A 10,624-nucleotide genomic window follows, 5' to 3' on the forward strand; every position below is an offset into this window, starting at 1 on the left:
GTCACTGTGAAAGAAGAGAGGCGGGTGAGCCATCGTGTATTTGAACCTGCAGCCTACTGAACACTACTGCCACCTGCAGGCTGTAATTTATAATCAGTGAACCAATTTTGTTTTTTCTGTGCCTCACGGCCTTCACTCATCTCTCTCTTATTATCTCTTCCTCAGTCTCTCTTTCTCTCTGTCTCTTTCTTACTGAGAGAATGGACTGATTTAGATTTTTTTTTAAGCCTTAATAAAGATGCTGCAACTTGGCCCAGCACCTTCAAGAGTTATCTGCTTGACAAGATCTTCATAATTAAAAATAAAATTAAAATATCAAAATATCATCGATCAAATCCATCATACCAAAGCATTAATCAAATTTGCTATTCCACACTGACCATCATAATCAGTGAAGGTATCTGACATGCATCTAAAAGACTCTTATTATTTAAGCTTTTTTTTTTAAATCATTCGCTTTTGTTATGGTATCACATCAATTACATATCTAAATTCACTATGAGTGTGGCTAATTTTAATCCGCGAAGCCTATTTAAGAACTTTTCTGCCAGAACATTTAGGGTCATTTTAGGTTATGCCTACGGCTATTCCAGACGGAGTGGCCATATGAACTCTTAGGCTGAAAATTCATGAAATTTTCGTGGCACTTTAGTGATGCGCAGACTTTTACTCAGAGCATGCATCCTTTAATGAAACTTCTGATCGAAACTATCCATGTAAAGACGAAGTTTCCATCCTGTTACAAGAGGAAAAAACCGCTTGAAATAGATAATTTTTTAAGGTCACACTACGTCGAAGCACGGGCTAAACTGCAACGACAAATGAATTTAAGTTCGCGAAACTCCCTTCTTTCGTATCCAGGATGTGAGCTCACAGATAATTCAGATCTGTATAAGCTTTTAGAAACCAGAAACAATAAGCATCAAAAGCGCCAAAAGTTTCTCGACTCCAGATGTGATGCAAAATAAAAGTCTTTATAACTAAAGGCATTTCGATTACAACTATCTATCCTCATTAGTCTAAATAATTTGCCGCTCATTAAAAAAAGAAACGAATACTTGCTGAGTATTTCTATTTTAAACGTTATTAGTGTATAACACCAGTTATCAGCACCAGAGGGGCAGATAACTGGTGTTATAAGGGGCAGGCTAAATCTGAATCTCAACAACGAAGAGTTACAAACATGTTTTCCAGTTACGCTGTTTTGCGCTCATGAAATGCAAGCAAGTCTGTTATAATACTGCAAGAAACACAGAATGTCTCGAAGAACTGTAGATGGTCGGATTTGTTACAAACTCTGCGATTTTTCTCTTTCTTTTGTATTTATATTAGTAATTGTCCGTTTAATTTAGACCAACTGAACAGAGCTGAGCATCAGTCATTGCATTCCATTTTAAAGGCAGTAAAAAAATATTTCAGTAAAATAGATTAGCTCATTGCATTGGTGTATTCTTTATTAGGATACTGGTTTTTTCATGGTCGATGAGTTCTTCATAATTAAATCGGCAATAATGAGTAGTTGAGCGTGTTGTTGGAATGTATCAAAAAAAAAAAAAAATTCCAAGGCGGCCATTTTGGGATAATTCTTTGCCGTGTCTGACTTCACTTTTTGCACTCCTATTTGTTTCTGGGGTCGAAACAAGCCGAGGTCTTCCTTTACCAAGGAGAAAAAAGAAAAACTATACAGGAAAAAAGGTGGTCCCACTCCGAAAACACCGTTTCGAAGTTGAGGTTGAAAAAACTCATGGTTTTAAGGTATTTCTTCAGGTAAAAAGTGTACAGACAGCACTTTTATTCATGATGTCAGTATCATCAGATACCACACGCGGAGACGAACTGTCTTACTGGATTTAACTTGGAGAAATCTGAAAAAAGAAAGAAAAAAAATGGAGAGAACAGCTGAGAGTGGGGTGAGGAGGTTGGCGCTGGCAAGTTGTGGAATCTTGCCTTATTACTCCCTTATTGTGTGTAACTAAATCCGTTATAAGGTAATGTTTGAATTTATTTTAAAACCCCTCTTTGAAGTGCTTTACTGGAGATTATGTTTATGCTAAAATAAGTGATATTCAAAGTGCTATAATTAATCAAGATTTTCTTACTTGTTTTTTTCTGGTAAGGCCTCATGAAAACAATTGTGATGTTCGGCACCCGTTAATGTTCGCTGAAAGTTGTGAAGTTAGTCTTAAGTTTATAATCAAATGCATTATGGCAGCAAAGATAATATTATATTAATGTCGCTAAGATCGATTTATCCTGTTTGACTACTCTTGTTGCCACCTTCATGCGCTAAGCTTCGATGTAATGGTGTTGTAGATTTACTAACATAAAATGAGTAAAATTTGGGATTTAGGTTCCAGTTCACGGAAAAATAGGTTTTCTCAGGCTTATGGTCGACAGTAAGCACGAGTATTCTGTTGGCATTTACTTGTACAACACAGAAACACAAACTTTTTTATCTAGTTGTTACGCTCACTGTTTTGTGTAGACTCCTCCCCCGATGATTTACCAGTAATTAATTAAACATTAATGCATAATTAATTACTTGATATAATTGCTAATTGAGCATTCATTTGTTAATGTGCCGTGTAATTGGTGTACTTTTATGTTATCATATGCTTTTTTGTTTGCTCCACACTACATATGACCTATTTTATTTGTGTTAAAGTGTTCCAGTTATAACCGTTTTATCTAATATCAGTACTTTATTGAGCAGCTGCTGAAGATGACGTCGTAGATACACCTTCATTTCCAACACTTACTTAAGGCTCTTTGGTGAAACTGTTGGCTTACATCTGTCAGTAGACAAGACATTATCTTTACCATATTCAATTAACTTAATGATCAATTTCATTTTTTTCAGACACACAGTTGTGCTGCACAGGCAAAAAGGACACTATTGTTATTTGGTAAAGTGTCTGACAGTTGTTCAGCTGTGGAATATTCAGACGGTTTTGTTTGAGGCATTGGCTGATGCGGCTCAGTGCCATGAAGTGATTAGATGTTTGCTGGGCGATGAGGATGAGCCGTTGGCTCCAGGGGGGAAGGATTGTGACGTAATGGGGTGCAGGACAAGCAAGGTCCTCCCAGAGCCACCCGCAGATGTCCAACTCGATTTAGTCAAAAAAGTGGAGCCTCACCAGACCGATGTCTATAAAAACTTCATCAGGAGCGAGAGCGGCGTGGAGAAAACGGGTTCGCCCTCACTGCAAGGGCAGGCGCAAGCCAGTCCCCTGGTTGCCCAATCCCCCCCACCCACAAACAGCCAATCGAACCCTGTTGACCCACGCCGAAACAAAGTGGCCAAGTACCGAGCCAAGTTTGACCCGCGGGTGACTGCCAAATACGATATAAAGGCCCTCATCGGGCGTGGCAGCTTCAGCCGGGTGGTGAGGGTGGAACACAAGAGCACGCGACAGCCCTACGCCATTAAGATGATCGAGACGCGTTACAAGGAAGGTCGTGAGGTGTGTGAGTCGGAGCTGTGCGTTTTGCGCCGTGTGCGTCACACCAACATCATCCAACTGATGGAGGTGTTTGAGACTGCAGAGCGGGTGTACATGGTGATGGAGTTGGCCACGGGTGGGGAGCTGTTTGACCGCATCATAGCTCGCGGCTCCTTCACAGAACGGGATGCCACGCGCGTCCTGCAGATGGTTCTGGAAGGGGTGAAGTACCTCCATACACTGGGCATCACGCACAGAGACCTCAAACCCGAGAACCTGCTCTACTACCACCCTGGCGCCGACTCCAAGATCATGATCACAGACTTTGGTCTGGCCAGCACCCGGAAAAAGGGCGATGAGTGCCTCATGAAGACTACGTGTGGGACGCCAGAGTACATTGCCCCTGAGATCCTGGTGCGGAAACCCTATACAAATGCTGTGGACATGTGGGCCTTGGGGGTGATATCGTACATCCTTCTCAGTGGCACCATGCCTTTCGAAGACGACAACCGCATGCGCCTCTATCGCCAGATCCTCAAGGGAAAGTACAGCTTCTCAGGGGAGGTAAGGCCCTTGCATACACTGGCCCTGTTTTTAACTTTTAAAAACTTCTGTCTCATATGTGTGGACACAGGTGTCAAACTCCGGTCCTTGATAGACAAGTTGTCTGTTGGTACTTCGTTAAAATATACCCTGCATCAGTTAATAACAACTAATTGGTTATCCTCCTTAGTTCTGGAAGTTAAGTCACGAGTAGATGAAGTGATGTGGTCTGTTGTTTGAACAAATACCTGCAAACATTGTGGCCCTTGAGGACTGGAGTTGTATTTTGATTTATTGTATTCCATTTTTCTCGTAATTTATAAATCAGTGATGTTATGTCTGATCTCCACAGAGATAACAAGACACTGTGCTTATTCATTCATATCCACATGTCCAGATCATTGAAAAAGAGTATGTTGAAATGTGTCATCTATTAGGACTCTGTTGTCTGCATGGTTTGGTCTAATCAGCCTGGCTACAGAGTTGCGTGTTTGAGAAGTTAATTCCTGGAAGTTGAGAAATTATGCCTGGAAGATTTTTTTTTTTGAGTGTTTTGACGGGAATGTTTTTGTGATCGATGGAGTGACCTGGATAGCGCTAAACATTTGTACTCTATGGGGAGTGTTGTCCTCTTGTAAACCAGCAGTGCACTGTATGAAAAGGACTGTATCGCACCACAGCAAAATGTATCGTTTCTTTCACGGTGGGGGTGTGTGTGTGTGTGTGTGTCTGGGTATAAGGCAGTTGTCTTTTTTGGAATGATGTAAACTTGCATCTCTTGTTGCCTGCCTGCATAATACACCACTTGGATTGTTTTGCTCTCCAGTTTAAAATCTTGAGTGGCATTTATGTCACTGCACAATTTTTTTATGGTTTTGTGTTCAGTTTTTTTTTGTTGTTGTTTTTTTTGCTTTTGCTTTTGGAGACTGGTTAAGAAATATGGGTATTTTCTCAGGTGTCTTGAGCTTGTCGTTATTATTGTTAAAATTGTGTTTCTCTTAGAAAGGGTTCCTCAGATCCACTCCATGAGGTAAAGAGCCCTACTGGTTTATGTCATCATATCATATTAAAAATGACTTTTTTTTTTCTAAATGATTTTTACCCTAGAAACAGGTGTGTAACTCTTTGGCCAATCAGAGACCGCAGAGTCTAGTTGATGTGAAAACCAGCAGGACCTCCAGGGCTGGATTTGAGGAATTTTGCTCTAGGGGATTGCGTGCCCTGTCACTCAACAATAACATATTGTAAATTAAAAGTAGGATGTGAAACCCAGTTGTGATCACAGTATAATAATGATTACGTCTTGATTTTAGGTTTCTTTTTTTTTTCTTTCTTTTTTTTTATGCACAAGTTCCTAATGTCATGTTGCTGGATTGGTCAGTGTGTTTACATGTGTGAATCAGCTCGGTTGGGTGTTCTACTCTAAATCATACAGTGCTTGCTGCGCTGTGTCTCAGAATCGAGTTTTTCATGTCGCATTCAGTAAGTATGTCATGAATGAACTTGTTACAATGTTATAGGTTTTTCAGGAGGTAATTACCATGAATTGATGTTGGTCTTTTTGTGATAGGAAATATAGCCACGTTTGAGACTTTAATGGCAACACTTAACTTTTAGAGCTGTATGTACTCATATTATCGGGCTATTTGATATATTTCAGTCTATATAACAATGTAAACAGTCATCAAGACGTAGAATAATAAAAATTATGATTTGTATAGCATATTTTCATGAGTATTACACAACTCAAAGTGCTTCACACGTGGAACAATAACATAAAACAAATTAAAAAACAGCGGTCATAAATGTATATAGTAGCTAAAGGAAAGTGTGATAACATGAGCAACAGTGAAATCCAGAGACCATCAGACTGAATAAAAAGCCATAAAATCAAACGAAGCGTAAAGCTTTGGGAATATAATAATAGAGACTGGGTAGTATGTAATGGGAACTGAATGTAACTGGTTAAAGGAAAGCCAATGGAGATCAAATAAAATATTTTTAATGGAAAGTTCACACAGGGACTGTTTCAGTTGCCTAGTAACTGTTTCATGATTAACTAAGTTACCTTGTTTGAAGATAATATAATATAAACGTTGAAAGGGGCGTGTCCACAATATTATCCCAAGTTTTTATTGCATTAGATATTCTTAAAAACATGGATTATAGAAATAATTTCAGAGGGATCTTACAATGACTGTTTTTTGTACTTACACACTAACTACATTCTATCAGCCATAATAAACTGTTATCTTCTGAGCAAGGACGTGTTTTCCCCTCACTGAGAATTCATCACAAATCATTTTTTGGTTGGCCTTAGTCCACGAACAGTTACGTTTTTGGTATCTTGACCTTTTTCTCTCTGTGTGGTAGTTTTGCAAGATATCTATCATTCCTCTTATGCTTTTATGTTATAGTAACTGAGACACTGGCCTTTTCATTAGTAGGCCTATATTGCCTGCAAACGTGGCCCCCATAATGGATTTTTCGGGTGCTTTTCCTCTTTGATAAAAGAAAAAAAAAAAAAGATACAGAAATCCTGAGCAAATTGCGGCTTTGTTCTCAAGAAGAGGTGAGGACGATAAGAAAATATTATGAAGACTTTGTGAGACCAAAGCAGAGAAAAATGTTTCTGATGGAATAGCCCCATGTCCTCAGGCCCCTGTAGCTCACACTCTCCCAACTGTATGTGTCTTGTTATGGATGAAATCCCACTTTGAGTTGGTTTAAGTATGTCCACTCTGAGATGTCTTAATGAAAAGAACCCCATTTTTAACCTAAGCTCAGAAAAGATCACAGTTTAACATGTCAGCCCTTTCTGTACATTGTACAGCCTCCCATAACGACACACTGGCTTATCTCAGTGTTGCAGTTAATACTTTTTTTTTTTGTTGTTTACTGGACTTACCTGGGGACAATACTTGACGTTGAACTTATATACACAAACTCCCCGCTAGATTTGTGCTTTAGGCGCTGGCTATATGTATTTATAATATGCCTCCGCAGATTTACTGTCCCATCCTAAAAAGTAATCACCTTTCCCTTTCCTGAGTGTGTGGAGATGTATAGCAGCTTGGGTTATATATGTCTCATGTATGTTAAGCTGATAGGACGTTCATTTTTATAGTTCACACATATCATAGCTGTGCTAGGCAAAGGCTGAGATAAACATGGAAACAGAGCTGTTTAGAGTAAAGCACAGAAATCATTTCACTTGCTAATGTTGAAATATCTGAAGCCTTTGCAGGGGGTTTTGCAGTGTCGCATATCTGCCTCACTGAAGTCATTGTTGTCAAGCTCTAGTGCATTTTGCATGCAATTTTGTGGCTTCATTTGTGTGACTCACTCTTGCTGAATTTGGGTCTGTGGCTGCGAGGTGATGATACAAGTCAATTATATTTTTTTTTCATATAATTATTTTGATTATTGTTTTAACTAAACACTATTCCCTAGAATGTATTTCTGAATTTCTTGCACTGTATATTAGGGAAAGATTTATGGCTGAATTTCCTAACATTGCCCAACTGCGGTCCTTGTGGATCCTTCAAATGCTCCACGGAGAGAGACTTGTAATTTAAAGTAGCAGCAGCTTGCAAATGTGTATTTGTGTTAACTTTATTAAGAGCTTAGCTCATTAGCTGTAATTTACGCTTTACTTATATGTCATTTGATTTGCTTTTATACTTTCCTAATAATTGGACAATGGATTCTCTTACTGTAAGGCCATTGTAGTTTGCTGAGACCCCTGTCTGTCTGCTCTGAAGGCAGAGGGTTTGAGGAGTCTCTGACGTAAAGGATTTATACTGTAGCAGAACAACATGTGGGATGTTGGGCATGCATCCAGTCTGTTCAAAACTGCATTCCTCCACTGAAATCCTCCCGTAAAGTAGCCATCAGTGAAACCTGAACACAACAGCTCGTGATAAGCTGGCTTCATTGACTGTCTGTCTCACTGGCTGCCTTCTCTCTTGGCTGTAGACTGTTTCAGTCTCTCATGGTTTCTTATTACAGAACGTTTCACATCAATTCATATCAAGCTGTTTTGTTCTCTTTGGTTGTCTTTAGTGTTCATAATGAAAAGCGTGTGTGTGTGTGTGTGTGTGTGTGTGTGCGTGTGTGTGTGTGTGTGTGTGTGTGTGTGTGTGGTTATGTGTGTTTTGACTGGACTGTGACCAACGCTCTCCTGTCGTCACTTTTTATCCCACACTGACCCCCTGCGTGAGTGTGTGATGTAAGACTGAAGGGTTCCTGGCAGAGAGTGTGTGAGTCAGGGCAATATTTCTACTCGGAATCACAGTTTAGTTACACAGCATTACCTAAACAGAGAACAGTCTTGATAGCTTTTGTTGAATCAACTGTATCGGAACCATAGCAACATTATATCCATTTGGTTGCACAGTCTTGTCAAGAAATCCTCTAGTCCTTGATGAGATGACTGAGGCATTTTGATGAAAGGGTGGATCTGAAAAACATAATGGTATCTACTTATAAAAAACAAAATGAGAAACAAACAAACAAACACAAAACAACTTGCATAAGACTGAGATCTGATAAATCTGAAGCTTGGTGTTTCACTTAAGTGTGGTACTAGAGCCAGTTCTGACATATGACCAACTGGGTAAAAATTAACCACCTTGCCAGCTCTCCCTTTGGCCTGCAGCAAAGGCATCAGCCACAGAAATAACAAAGATAATCAAACCAAACAAAAAAAGCTTAAATATAAGTGAACCTGTGTATTTGGCTCTGTTTTATTAGTTCAGAGCAAGACAATGAAAAGGCACACTTTCACTTTGTTACATTCTCCTCTACTGCCCTCTAGTGTAAACAAACTGTACACACAGGATTTGATAAAATCTCCTCCCCAAACAATAAGTGAACTTTAGTCCTGGATTTAAGCCCAGCATATTCAGGAGTTTAAAGAAATGTTGACCACTTTTGGCATCTTACTGTGCAATCATGAATTTCTCTTATGTAGTTTATTTTCCTTCATCCATCCTCATTTGGTAAAAGTGCAGAAATATGAAAATTGTCATATGTTTAGAGTTGAGTTTAAATCCTTTGTCTCCTTGTTCTTTGTTCCAGCCCTGGCCTAGTGTGTCCAACCTGGCGAAGGACTTCATCGACCGCATCCTCACTGTGGACCCAAGCGAGCGCCTGACAGCTGGTCAGGCGCTGAAACACCCTTGGATCGTTAGCATGGCTGCCTCTTCCTCCATGAAGAACCTACAGCGTTCCATTTCTCAGAACCTCCTGAAGAGGGCGTCATCGCGCTGCCACAGCACAAAGTCTGCCCAGTCTACCCGGTCCAGCCGCTCCACCAAGTCCAGCAAGGCACGCCGCGCCCGCGAGAAAGAACTGAGAGAGCTAAACCGTCGCTACCAGCAGCAGTATAACGGCTGAGTGGGCGTGGCAGGCCGCAGACGCAGACCAGACTCACAGAGACACTGTGTGGCTTACCTGGCAGAGAGGAAATGGATTCACCTGGAACAGGAGAAAGAGTGATTAACAACACACACAAACACTCTACCCCAGCACTACAGAGCCAACAACAAAAAAAAAAAAAGAAAAGAAAAAATCTCATTCAGATCTTTTCACTCCTTCTCTACTTCTTCTCTCTCTCTCTCTCTCCCTCTCTCTCTCGTGTATGTGTTTTTGTTTTTCCTTATTTATTTATTGTTGTTTTTTGTCATTATTATTTTGTTTCTGAATTTATGAATTCTCATTAAACCTTTAATCTGATTGTATCTGTTGAACAGAATTTTGGTAATGAAGTTACTGGAAGGACTACTAAATATGTGTAGGCTGTTCTGTGCTCCTTCTTGTTATTTGCTGTGAATTAGCTATTGTGATACCAGTACAGTGGGTGGGAAAGGGACTTTTAATTGTGTTTTGGCAACTACATATATTGTGTAATTCCAGTACATTTTGCCAAATATATATATATATTATTTTTTTGTACAATTGCCAAGTGAGACGTTAGGCTTTGCCAGGCTTTATCTCTAAGCTTTGAAGGAAACCACTCGGATGAAATTATCAGACTCTTGGTATTTGGCTATACTGTGAGCTGGAATGGCTACATGGGAACTATGGATCTCTTGAGATTTTTTTTAAAGTGTATGTTAATGCTGTGGTTTCTTATGTGGTCGGTCAACAGCCGACTGAAAGAAAACATTTAGGAGCCATTCCAGCTCCACTCAGTAAATGTGTCAAATTTTGTATTCTAACTAAATAGTGATAAAAGTGAAGGTAATAATTGTTCTGAGGAATGTAGCAAAGTGAAGGAGGAATTGGTAGTAATTGTTTTCTACAATGTTGTGAGATTGTTAATGAACCAAATACATTTTCTTTAGATTGGCAACCCAACACAGCACACAGTTTAACTTTTTGTTATATCCTGTTTTATTTGTTGTACAAATAGGATTGTCATAATTTTCAGTAATTGCCTTGGTCCCTTATAGAGATTAATTCACTTTTTTGAACTTCATTTCCTGTTTTTATTTTCTGGATATGGTCCTTGTACATTAAGTACAACCTCTTGAAGGTCTGAAACTTATTCTTGTATTGTTTAACAGAATTACTGCATATCTTAATGATAGTTCAGTGTCTTAGAATCCTTGGCTAGTAAGTCTTTTCTTTAA

General features: G+C 39.4%; 1 protein-coding gene across 2 annotated transcripts; it reads left to right on the top strand.

The window, feature by feature from the left end:
* The first annotated feature begins 1,694 nt into the window (after positions 1–1,694).
* On the top strand, positions 1,695–9,523 carry pskh1 (protein serine kinase H1). 2 transcript variants are annotated; one of them, XM_030764825.1, is made up of 3 exons: positions 1,695–1,988; positions 2,861–4,007; positions 9,069–9,523. In XM_030764825.1, exons 2-3 carry the CDS (start codon positions 3,057–3,059, stop codon positions 9,384–9,386), a joined length of 1,269 nt encoding a protein of 422 aa, XP_030620685.1. In that variant the 5' UTR covers positions 1,695–1,988; positions 2,861–3,056; the 3' UTR covers positions 9,387–9,523. The 2 variants fall into 2 exon arrangements, with proteins under 2 accessions (XP_030620685.1, XP_030620684.1); XM_030764824.1 differs by lacking the exon at positions 1,695–1,988 and having other exon boundaries at positions 2,790–4,007.
* The last annotated feature ends 1,101 nt before the right edge of the window (positions 9,524–10,624 follow it).

This window comes from Chanos chanos, chromosome 2, assembly GCF_902362185.1.
Source record: "Chanos chanos chromosome 2, fChaCha1.1, whole genome shotgun sequence".
Lineage (NCBI taxonomy): Eukaryota > Metazoa > Chordata > Actinopteri > Gonorynchiformes > Chanidae > Chanos > Chanos chanos.

Excerpts from the sequence above, each read along its gene's own strand:
- pskh1 (XM_030764824.1), top strand. The coding sequence starts at position 2,838 with ATGATCAATTTCATTTTTTTCAGACACACAGTTGTGCTGCACAGGCAA. Across the intron at positions 4,008-9,068 it reads AGTACAGCTTCTCAGGGGAG|CCCTGGCCTAGTGTGTCCAA; the intron begins GTAAGGCCCTTG and ends TCTTTGTTCCAG.